This window comes from Xenopus tropicalis, chromosome 8 (genome assembly GCF_000004195.4).
Source record: "Xenopus tropicalis strain Nigerian chromosome 8, UCB_Xtro_10.0, whole genome shotgun sequence".
NCBI classification, from domain to species: domain Eukaryota; kingdom Metazoa; phylum Chordata; class Amphibia; order Anura; family Pipidae; genus Xenopus; species Xenopus tropicalis.
The window spans coordinates 39,487,527-39,500,359 of record NC_030684.2 but is presented as its reverse complement, the minus strand read 5'-3'; the positions used below and the strand labels follow the sequence as shown (position 1 = coordinate 39,500,359).

The 12,833-nt window shown below is 43.7% G+C and overlaps 2 protein-coding genes and 1 pseudogene across 2 annotated transcripts; 2 read left to right on the top strand and 1 right to left on the bottom strand.

Moving 5' to 3' along the window:
* Nucleotides 1-12,833, bottom strand: part of LOC105948133 — a 63,919-nt pseudogene that overhangs the window by 6,859 nt on the left and 44,227 nt on the right.
* LOC100497169 (cyclin-O protein B-like) lies at nt 1,113-3,572 on the top strand. Its single transcript, XM_031891491.1, has one exon. The coding sequence runs from the start codon at nt 1,545-1,547 to the stop codon at nt 2,925-2,927; it is 1,383 nt and encodes a 460-aa protein (XP_031747351.1). The 5' UTR covers nt 1,113-1,544; the 3' UTR covers nt 2,928-3,572.
* On the top strand, nt 9,400-11,932 carry LOC101732872 (cyclin-O protein B). The gene has a single exon (XM_004916784.4). It carries the CDS (start codon nt 9,905-9,907, stop codon nt 11,285-11,287), a length of 1,383 nt encoding a protein of 460 aa, XP_004916841.1. The 5' UTR covers nt 9,400-9,904; the 3' UTR covers nt 11,288-11,932.

The window sequence follows — 12,833 nt, the reverse complement described above, 5'->3', positions numbered from 1 at the left end:
ACAGCACATTGGGCACTCTGTATATTAGCATATTGGGGTGTCCCTGTATAGCAGCACATTGGCACTCTGTATATTAGCATATTGGGGTGTCTCTGTATAACAGCACATTGGGCACTCTGTATATTAGCATATTGGGGTGTCCCTGTATAACGGCACATTGGGCACTCTGTATATTAGCATATTGGGGTGTCCCTCTATAACAGCACATTGGGCACTCTGTATATTAGCATATTGGGGTGTCCCTGTAAAACGGCACATTGGGCACTCTGTATATTAGCATATTGGGGTGTCCCTGTAAAACAGCACATTGGGCACTCTGTATATTAGCATATTGGGGTGACCTGTAAAACAGCACATTGGGCACTCTGTATATTAGCATATTGGGGTGTCCCTGTATAACAGCACATTGGCACTCTGTATATTACCATATTGGGGTGTCCCTGTATAACAGCACATTGGGCACTCTGTATATTAGCATATTGGGTGTCCGTATAACAGCACATTGGGCACTCTGTATATTAGCATATTGGGGTGTCCCTGTATAACAGCACATTGGCACTCTGTATATTAGCATATTGGGGTGTCCCTGTATAGCAGCACATTGGCACTCTGTATATTAGCATATTGGGGTCCCTGTAAACCAGCACATTGGCACTCTGTATATTAGCATATGGGGTGTCCCTGTATAACAGCACATTGGGCACTCTGTATATTAGCATATTGGGGTGTCCCTGTATTGGCACTCTGTATATTAGCATATTGGGGTGTCCCTGTATAACAGCACATTGGGCACTCTGTATATTATCATATTGGGGTGTCCCTGTATAACAGCACATTGGGCACTCTGTATATTAGTATATTGGGGTGACTCTGTATAACAGCACATTGGCACTCTGTATATTAGCATATTGGGGTGTCCCTCTATAACAGCACATTGGGCACTCTGTATATTAGCATATTGGGTGTCCCTCTATAACAGCACATTGGGCACTCTGTATATTAGCATATTGGGGTGACTCTGTATATTGGCACTCTGTATATTAGCATATTGGGGTGTCCCATAGGGGTCCCTGTATAACAGTACATTGGGAACTCTGTATCAGAAGCAATATCGGCATAGTTGTGGCAAAAACATTTTCAAAGATTTGGTGAGATAAAAATATGGGATAAATGTGGGACAGTTAGCACTCAGCTACACAGCGAGCATATATACCCTGACATATATCTGCTGTCACTTTATGGCAAACTATTTGTAAATTCAAAAGCTATATAGAGATCATTTTTGCATTACATAAGCTTCAGTATCAGATTTTCTGAAAGCTACAGAGCTTTATTCACATATAAGAGAGGAGGCTGAAGTACAAGGCAAGGCACTAGAAATAAAGGAGAAGTTAAGTGACAGAGCAACTCATGGATTTGTACTTCAGATTCAGCCAATCAGCTGTTTACATGCCCAGCCAATCAGGGAAGAGCAGAGGTGACTTGTGGATAACTGAGCCTTGATCCCAACAGTCTTTTGTGACAGTTGGTGAGAGAGGAGCAAAATGATGGAGATTCTGAGCGTTGGCATGCGAAAAAGAAGAAGAGAAGAAGAAGAAGAGAAAGAAGAGGAGATCATTTCCCCTGGGTGCAGCCCTGAATTCAAAAGGGCCAAGCCCCAGGGTGATCTGCGTGGGACCAGCACCCCTACAGCTGAGGAACCGGTGCCAGAGGGGGAGCCATGGAACACCCTGACCAACCTGGCTGATGCCCTGCAGACCTTCAGGGAGTATGGAGAGGAGTGTTACCTCTATAAAAAAGGCCTGGAGGGAGGTTATCAGCTGGAAAATTTCCTAGAAAATCAGAAGGAAATAAATCCAACATCCTGGAACCACATCACCACCCTAATGATTAATGTGCACAGGTACCTGAGATTGGACTTTCAGACCCTGTGCCTGGGTATCAACTTCCTGGAGCGGTATGTGTCCTGCACTCCTACTGACCCCGACACCCTAACAAGAGCGGGAGCCACTTGCCTCTACATGGCTTACAAAGTGGCTGAATTAAGGTACCCCCTCCCCCCCAAGCTCTTCCTACCTCTGTTTGACTACAGAATGACACCAGCTGAAATGCGTCACCTGGAGAGAACCATCCTAAGGAAGTTGCTGTTTCGCCTGGGGGTACCAACCATCGATTTCTTTTTGGAGCACTTCTCCCTGTTAAGACTGACCAACCAGGAGGAGTGTTCCCCTGCCCAGCTCACAAGAGCAGCCAAAGCTCTAACAGCTGCCCGAGGCATCGCAGCACTGTGCCTGAACCAACATCAAGACTTCTACATGCACCAACCATCTCTCATGGCACTGTGCTGCCTCAATGTGGCAGACAAATTGTTTCATTACAACAACCCTGTCAAAGTGGCCCCCACTGACTACCCAGAACACCAAATTGAGGAGTGCATGGAAAAGATCTGCCATCTAGTTACTATAGGCCACTACTTTTTACATCCGCTGCTGCCAGGAGTTTATCCAGAAATATTTCCAGCTTTTAATCCTCCCACCACAAGGCCTGCAGCAACACCTAAGGATATAAATTCTCCTGGAGTAAGAACACCAGAACAGGAGAGGGGCCAACATCTACCTGAAGGCAGAGAGAGAACACCAGAGGTGGCAACAACATCCAGGGACACAGCAGGTTCCCAGCACGTAGAGATGGCAGAAAGATCCAGCCATTCTCAGGACATGGAAGGGGCCGGTTATGTGCTACACAACACATACTGGCCCACTGATCCATACGGGCAAGTATATATGCACCCCTACATGCCAACACCTCCATACTGGCACCCATACATGCCCCCAGTTCCCTACTGGCACCCATACATGCCCCCTGTTTCCTACTGGCACCCATACATGCATTCACTGCCATATGGATACCCATTTCCCTACTGGTAGACACACAGACACACACTGAGGCCTACATACCCATACGGCTTACCATTTAATACAAGTGCCAGTATTGGGGATCACTATTTCTGGTAAGACCATGGGTGAAGTGCAATTTGCCTTTCCATCCATCTATAGTGACATTGAGCCCATGCCATCCAAGTCATGATTGTATTAGAATGCATTCATGCTCATTTAATCTCACAGATACAGACAGACATTTCCAAACTGACAGATCCTCACATTACGTACTGATGACTGATATTAAACTCACAGCTTTAGTTTTTACCAAAAACCAAGAACATGTTTCCCTACAGACAGACATCAGGACTAGAAAGCGGTGTATTGATCCTGGGAGTAATTCCGATTGCCATTTAGGAGTCAGAAAGGAATTTTTGCCTCTAGTGAAGCAGATTGGCCCAAGCTTCTCTCTAGGTTTTTTGCCTTTCTTGGGATCAAACAGCCCTATGTGGTGGGGTTACCAGACCCTCTGGTGATGGGAGGACACGTATAGAAGGTGCATTTATATTGCAGCGTGCAGCTCTTTCTATATGTGCCCTCTGATTTCCAGTGATCTGATAACCCTACAGTCAGCATCACATTTCATAAATTATAGTTTTAATAAAGCTGTCATCTTCACAGATTTAACATAAAGTTGTTGTCTGCGTCATTATTAATGGGTTCTGAGTACTACAGGATAAAGTTAGATTTAATATACTGAAACATACAGGGAGAAGGAGTATGAGACTGGATAAAATGAGGAATGAAGAAATAATCAAACACATAATGATCATAATATCACAGTCTGTGTTTGTACATTTTTCAAGCTGTTGTCTCTGCGCTCCAGTAGGATATTCCCTGTATGTATAGTTTTAGGCCAATGTGTGTGTATAAAAGCTAAAATTATCTGTGAGGGGTTGCCATGCAGCCATTTCTTTCTGTATGCAGGACAGTACCCAGAATGCATGAAAGCCAATGCAAAGGCTTCCATAGGTGCCAATGCCATGATGGTTCCCCTATCTGCCAGTTTCCGGCACTTGTAGGCCACCTGCAGAAGGGAACTCGGCAGTAAAGGACATCCAATAGGACAAGGAAAGCCTGCTTTACTGGGCAGTGCCAAAATGTTGGGAACTCCTCCCCCCTGGGAAAGAAATCCCTACATTTTTCATTGGCTGGTGCTCCTCTTCTGAAAAAACTGCCCAAGCTCCGCACCAGCATTTACTTGCCTTCTATTTGTCCACACACGGGCTTGGGCATATGTGCCTGCGCACTTTCCGGGATTATGTATGTGTACTATTGATATAGCTCCACTGACGGATGCAGCGCAGTACAGCCGAACAACGAATTGGCAAACAGGGATCATTACTTTAATACTTATCCGGAAACCCGTTATCCAGAAAGCTCCGAATTACGGAAAGGCCATCTCCCACAGACTCCATTATAAGCAAATAATTGTAATTTTTAAAAATGATTTCCTTTTTATCTGTAATAATAAAACAGTACCTTGTACTTGATCCCAACTAAGATATAGTTAATCCTTATTGGAGGCAAAACAATCCTATTGGGTTTATTCAATATTTATATGATTTCTAGCAGACATAAGTTATGGAGATCAAAATTACGGAAAGATCCCTTATCCTGAAAAACCCAGGTCCCGAGCATTCTGGATAACAGGTCCTATACCTATATATCAAACAGCACCCTGAGGGCTCTGGCACACGGGGAGATTAGTCATCCCACCCGTGAAAATGTCTTTTTCGGCGATTTCCCGAAATCGCCGCCGCGTGTGCCATCCCACCGGCGACTTACATTTTCGCCGGTGGGATGGCAGGGGGAGGCAACTCGGGGAGATTAGTCGCCCGCGAACAGGGAGTTTTGTCGCAGGCGACTAATCTCCCCGTGTGCCAGAGCCCTGAATGTATGCCCAATCTGGGCTTCTCCTATATATGAAGAGAACAGAATTTGGGTGAAGGATTAACACTGTATATGCTGTAAAATACGGTACTAGCACATTTGTACTTACATGGCAACATGATGCAGCAGGTCAGCACACGTGTGTGCCGGAGGCACGGCTACTCACTTTCCATTGGCTGCTGGATTGGAGCAACAACTTGTTGAACCTGCGGGTAAAAGAAACAGCCACTTTATTTTAAAATTAGTTAATAATAAACAATGAATAAAAACTACAAATATTCTTATTGTGCTCTATGGTCACAAAATCAGATACTTGCTTTAGATTATAGATCCCCGCCAGCCAATGGTTTGTACTTTCCTTTGCAAGAACAAAAAGGAAAAAACTATTTTTTTCAGAATCACATTAGTGCATTGCACATTGTTTTTAAGCACAAAAAAAAAATCTAAATATTCTGAGGATAGTGTTTCTTTATAGCAAATATTGGCAGAGGAAATGGAGGCAACCATACAGGTATGGGACCTGTTATCCAAAATCCTTGGGACCTGGGGTTTTCCGGATAAGGGATCTTTTCGTAATTTGGATCTCCATAACTTGTCTGCTTAAATTAATTTAAATATTGAAAAAAACCCAATAGGATTGTTCTGCCTCCAGTCAGGATTTATTATACCTTAGCTGGGATCAAGTACAAGGCACTGTTTTATTATTACAGAGAAAAAAGAAATCATTTTTAAAAATTAGAATTATTTGCTTACAATGGAGTCTATGGGAGATGGCCTTTCCGTAATTCAGAACTTTCTGGATAACGGGTTCCCGGATATGGGATCCCTTACCTGTACTCACTTTGAAAAGTACCATTGCAACTTATTATTCTGGCTCAGGAAGTTTCTCCCAGTAAGGCAGGAACAAAAATTAAAAAAATCAAGTTCCTTATGATGCATTATGAAATGCTACAATGCCTCACACCATACAAACCTGCCATAGTATCAAATGAGAACCTGCTTATATTAATTGAGTGGCCCATTTATATCTGTGGTACTAGATATAGATAGATAGATACATTACATAAATTAAATTGCCTTCCTAAAGTGCCAGTCCGGTACAATCAGGTAGGGGCAGGGATCGGGTCCAGGCTGGCAGGGCCCACCGGGTTTTTCCCAGTGCCCACCGGCCCAGTCTGACCCTGCCAACCAGTGCCACTCGGGCAGTGAGTGAGTAAAATCCAGTCCACAATATTTTTACTGAGATATTTTGATCCTGGTGACTGATATAAATGCCCTGGTCAGGAGATACTTATCCCCAAAAAAGCCACCGTGCGGTGAAGTGTCAGCCTTTGAAAAATATGGCCGGTGAATAATTAGGACCACCATATGGTGTTTCCCTTAACGTAGTATGGTGGCTTGACAATGTTATGACTATAATTTTGTAACTAAAAACCCCTGCTTTTGTTAATACAGGTAGGGGATCCGTCATCTGGAAACCCCTTATACGGAAAGGCAATCTCTCATAGACTCCATTACAAGCAAATAATTCTAGTTTTTCAAAAGGATTTCCTTTTCATCTGTAAAAATAAAACAGTAGCTTGTACTTGATCCCAACTAAGATAATACTCAGTCCTTATTGGAGGCAAAACAATCCTGTTTTATTAAATATTTAAATGATTTTCAGCAGACTTAAGGTATGGAGATCCAAATTACGGAAAGATCCCTTATCCGGAAAACCCCAGGTCCTGAGCATTCTGGATAACAGGTCCCATACCTGCCCTTGCATAGATACTTAGATACAGGGAAAGTGCATTGATAAATCCCCTCTTCATTTGTATGGGTCTCTTAAGGGGGCCATACCCCTTGAGGTGAACAATATCAGATTGATCCGATCGCTTGGCCCTTAATGATTGGATCACATTGCCGGGATAGAGGCCTTCGGGACGAGGGTTTTTAAACCTGCCCAATCACCATCTGGCTGATTTTTGGCCACATTTTAGTCAGGTAGACCTGTCAGGGGGCCCCATAACAGACTATTAAATTGCCGGACTGCAAGCAGCTTTTATCGGCAAGTGTACGGCCTCCTTAAGACAGGCCCCAATAAATGTATTGTTCCATTTGGTTTTCATATATGGCACAGGCTGTGTGAGCTCAATGATATGTAACAGAATAGTACTGGTATCTCTGTATCACAGCACACTGCACAGTCAGGGATTTTTTTAAGTTAAAAAAACCTGAAATTTGGCTTTTTGGTGTATTTTTTTCTACTTACTTTATTTACTTACTTACTTACAACAGAAGCAGTATTGGGCACAATCTCTATATTAGAATACTGGGTGTCACTATATTACAGTGCAATTCACATTCCTGTAACTCACAACATTCCAAAATAAAAAAAGGTGAATGTTCTAGTCCCAAATCTGCCTCTGCCGCACCCCTTCTTGCCCAATCCACACAAACCCTGCCCACATATTGGGAAAGGCCCAACCCTCCTGGTAACCAACAAGGTGGATTATCTTGGCCTTATGTGGAAAACTGAGAGGTGCGGGATCTGTATATCATCACACAGAAGTGCACTCCTAAGGGCCTATTTGTTGTGCTGTGTAAAACAATATTCACCGGAAAAACGGTTTAAAAAGTAAAATAAATGGTGAATTTATCAAGGTGTGTTTTATTTTCCAAACACCATTTTGACACAGTTACTTCCAGCGGATATCACTCTAAGAAAAATGTGTAAAAAGAGGTAAAGGGGGTCCTGCCCAAAAGAGCTTATATAGAGAAATCCGCATAATGGGATTTCTCTGTATAACATCATATCCACTATATAAAATCATAGTGGGGTAGCCCTGTATATTAGCATATTGGGGTGTCCCTGTATAACAGCACATTGGCACTCTGTATATTAGTATATTGGGGTGTCCCTGTATAACAGCACATTGGAACTCTGTATATTAGTATATTGGGGTGTCCCTGTATAACAGCACATTGGGCACTCTGTATATTAGCATATTGGGGTGTCCCTGTATAACAGCACATTGGCACTCTGTATATTAGCATATTGGGGTGTCCCTGTAGAACAGCACATTGGCACTCTGTATATTAGCATATTGGGGTGTCCCTGTATAACAGCACATTGGCACTCTGTATATTAGTATATTGGGGTGTCCCTGTAGAACAGCACATTGGCACTCTGTATATTAGTATATTGGGGTGTCCCTGTATAACAGCACATTGGCACTCTGTATATTAGCATATTGGGGTGTCCCTGTATAACAGCACATTGGCACTCTGTATATTAGTATATTGGGGTGTCCCTGTAGAACAGCACATTGGCACTCTGTATATTAGCATATTGGGGTGTCCCTGTATAACAGCACATTGGCACTCTGTATATTAGCATATTGGGGTGTCCCTGTATAACAGCACATTGGCACTCTGTATATTAGTATATTGGGGTGTCCCTGTATAACAGCACATTGGCACTCTGTATATTAGCATATTGGGGTGTCCCTGTATAAACAGCACATTGGCACTCTGTATATTAGCATATTGGGGTGTCCCTGTATAACAGCACATTGGCACTCTGTATATTAGCATATTGGGGTGTCCCTGTATAACAGCACATTGGCACTCTCTGTATATTAGCATATTGGGGTGTCCCTGTATAACAGCACATTGGCACTCTGTATATTAGCATATTGGGGTGTCCCTGTATAACAGCACATTGGCACTCTGTATATTAGCATATTGGGGTGTCCCTGTATAACAGCACATTAGGCAATCTGTATATTAGCATATTGGGGTGTCCCTGTATAACAGCACATTGGCACTCTGTATATTAGCATATTGGGGTGTCCCTGTATAACAGCACATTGGCACTCTGTATATTAGCATATTGGGGTGTCCCTGTATAACAGCACATTGGGCACTCTGTATATTAGCATATGGGGTGTCCCTGTATAGAGCACATTGGGCACTCTGTATATTAGCATATTGGGGTGTCCCTGTAACAGCACATTGGCACTCTGTATATTAGCATATTGGGGTGTCCCTGTATAACAGCACATTGGGCACTCTGTATATTAGCATATTGGGGTGTCCTGTATAACAGCACATTGGCACTCTGTATATTAGCATATTGGGTGTCCCATTGGGCACTCTGTATATTAGCATATTGGGGTGACCCTGTATAACGGCACATTGGGCACTCTGTATATTAGCATATTGGGGTGTCCCTGTATAACAGCACATTGGCACTCTGTATATTAGCATATTGGGGTGTCCTGTATAACGGCACATTGGGCACTCTGTATATTAGCATATTGGGGTGTCCCATAACAGCACATTGGCACTCTGTATATTAGCATATTGGGGTGTCCCTGTATAACATTGGCACTCTGTATATTAGCATATTGGGGTGACTCTGTATAACGCACATTGGGCACTCTGTATATTAGCATATTGGGGTGTCCCTGTATAACAGCCCATTGGCACTCTGTATATTAGCATATTGGGGTGACTCTGTATAACGGCACATTGGCACTCTGTATATTAGCATATTGGGGTGTCCATAAACCCGCATTGGGCACTCTGTATATTAGCATATTGGGGTGTCCCTGTATAACAGTACATTGGGAACTCTGTATCAGAAGCAATATCGGCATAGTTGTGGCAAAAACATTTTCAAAGATTTGGTGAGATAAAAATATGGGATAAATGTGGGACAGTTAGCACTCAGCTACACAGCGAGCATATATACCCTGACATATATCTGCTGTCACTTTATGGCAAACTATTTGTAAATTCAAAAGCTATATAGAGATCATTTTTGCATTACATAAGCTTCAGTATCAGATTTTCTGAAAGCTACAGAGCTTTATTCACATATAAGAGAGGAGGCTGAAGTACAAGGCAAGGCACTAGAAATAAAGGAGAAGTTAAGTGACAGAGCAACTCATGGATTTGTACTTCAGATTCAGCCAATCAGCTGTTTACATGCCCAGCCAATCAGGGAAGAGCAGAGGTGACTTGTGGATAACTGAGCCTTGATCCCAACAGTCTTTTGTGACAGTTGGTGAGAGAGGAGCAAAATGATGGAGATTCTGAGCGTTGGCATGCGAAAAAGAAGAAGAGAAGAAGAAGAAGAGAAAGAAGAGGAGATCATTTCCCCTGGGTGCAGCCCTGAATTCAAAAGGGCCAAGCCCCAGGGTGATCTGCGTGGGACCAGCACCCCTACAGCTGAGGAACCGGTGCCAGAGGGGGAGCCATGGAACACCCTGACCAACCTGGCTGATGCCCTGCAGACCTTCAGGGAGTATGGAGAGGAGTGTTACCTCTATAAAAAAGGCCTGGAGGGAGGTTATCAGCTGGAAAATTTCCTAGAAAATCAGAAGGAAATAAATCCAACATCCTGGAACCACATCACCACCCTAATGATTAATGTGCACAGGTACCTGAGATTGGACTTTCAGACCCTGTGCCTGGGTATCAACTTCCTGGAGCGGTATGTGTCCTGCACTCCTACTGACCCCGACACCCTAACAAGAGCGGGAGCCACTTGCCTCTACATGGCTTACAAAGTGGCTGAATTAAGGTACCCCCTCCCCCCCAAGCTCTTCCTACCTCTGTTTGACTACAGAATGACACCAGCTGAAATGCGTCACCTGGAGAGAACCATCCTAAGGAAGTTGCTGTTTCGCCTGGGGGTACCAACCATCGATTTCTTTTTGGAGCACTTCTCCCTGTTAAGACTGACCAACCAGGAGGAGTGTTCCCCTGCCCAGCTCACAAGAGCAGCCAAAGCTCTAACAGCTGCCCGAGGCATCGCAGCACTGTGCCTGAACCAACATCAAGACTTCTACATGCACCAACCATCTCTCATGGCACTGTGCTGCCTCAATGTGGCAGACAAATTGTTTCATTACAACAACCCTGTCAAAGTGGCCCCCACTGACTACCCAGAACACCAAATTGAGGAGTGCATGGAAAAGATCTGCCATCTAGTTACTATAGGCCACTACTTTTTACATCCGCTGCTGCCAGGAGTTTATCCAGAAATATTTCCAGCTTTTAATCCTCCCACCACAAGGCCTGCAGCAACACCTAAGGATATAAATTCTCCTGGAGTAAGAACACCAGAACAGGAGAGGGGCCAACATCTACCTGAAGGCAGAGAGAGAACACCAGAGGTGGCAACAACATCCAGGGACACAGCAGGTTCCCAGCACGTAGAGATGGCAGAAAGATCCAGCCATTCTCAGGACATGGAAGGGGCCGGTTATGTGCTACACAACACATACTGGCCCACTGATCCATACGGGCAAGTATATATGCACCCCTACATGCCAACACCTCCATACTGGCACCCATACATGCCCCCAGTTCCCTACTGGCACCCATACATGCCCCCTGTTTCCTACTGGCACCCATACATGCATTCACTGCCATATGGATACCCATTTCCCTACTGGTAGACACACAGACACACACTGAGGCCTACATACCCATACGGCTTACCATTTAATACAAGTGCCAGTATTGGGGATCACTATTTCTGGTAAGACCATGGGTGAAGTGCAATTTGCCTTTCCATCCATCTATAGTGACATTGAGCCCATGCCATCCAAGTCATGATTGTATTAGAATGCATTCATGCTCATTTAATCTCACAGATACAGACAGACATTTCCAAACTGACAGATCCTCACATTACGTACTGATGACTGATATTAAACTCACAGCTTTAGTTTTTACCAAAAACCAAGAACATGTTTCCCTACAGACAGACATCAGGACTAGAAAGCGGTGTATTGATCCTGGGAGTAATTCCGATTGCCATTTAGGAGTCAGAAAGGAATTTTTGCCTCTAGTGAAGCAGATTGGCCCAAGCTTCTCTCTAGGTTTTTTGCCTTTCTTGGGATCAAACAGCCCTATGTGGTGGGGTTACCAGACCCTCTGGTGATGGGAGGACACGTATAGAAGGTGCATTTATATTGCAGCGTGCAGCTCTTTCTATATGTGCCCTCTGATTTCCAGTGATCTGATAACCCTACAGTCAGCATCACATTTCATAAATTATAGTTTTAATAAAGCTGTCATCTTCACAGATTTAACATAAAGTTGTTGTCTGCGTCATTATTAATGGGTTCTGAGTACTACAGGATAAAGTTAGATTTAATATACTGAAACATACAGGGAGAAGGAGTATGAGACTGGATAAAATGAGGAATGAAGAAATAATCAAACACATAATGATCATAATATCACAGTCTGTGTTTGTACATTTTTCAAGCTGTTGTCTCTGCGCTCCAGTAGGATATTCCCTGTATGTATAGTTTTAGGCCAATGTGTGTGTATAAAAGCTAAAATTATCTGTGAGGGGTTGCCATGCAGCCATTTCTTTCTGTATGCAGGACAGTACCCAGAATGCATGAAAGCCAATGCAAAGGCTTCCATAGGTGCCAATGCCATGATGGTTCCCCTATCTGCCAGTTTCCGGCACTTGTAGGCCACCTGCAGAAGGGAACTCGGCAGTAAAGGACATCCAATAGGACAAGGAAAGCCTGCTTTACTGGGCAGTGCCAAAATGTTGGGAACTCCTCCCCCCTGGGAAAGAAATCCCTACATTTTTCATTGGCTGGTGCTCCTCTTCTGAAAAAACTGCCCAAGCTCCGCACCAGCATTTACTTGCCTTCTATTTGTCCACACACGGGCTTGGGCATATGTGCCTGCGCACTTTCCGGGATTATGTATGTGTACTATTGATATAGCTCCACTGACGGATGCAGCGCAGTACAGCCGAACAACGAATTGGCAAACAGGGATCATTACTTTAATACTTATCCGGAAACCCGTTATCCAGAAAGCTCCGAATTACGGAAAGGCCATCTCCCACAGACTCCATTATAAGCAAATAATTGTAATTTTTAAAAATGATTTCCTTTTTATCTGTAATAATAAAACAGTACCTTGTACTTGATCCCAACTAAGATATAGTTAATCCTTATTGGAGGCAAAACA

Bases quoted from the DNA above. Each gene is read 5' to 3' on its own strand.
- LOC100497169 (XM_031891491.1), top strand. From the start codon at position 1,545: ATGATGGAGATTCTGAGCGTTGGCATGCGAAAAAGAAGAAGAGAAGAA.
- LOC101732872 (XM_004916784.4), top strand. From the start codon at position 9,905: ATGATGGAGATTCTGAGCGTTGGCATGCGAAAAAGAAGAAGAGAAGAA.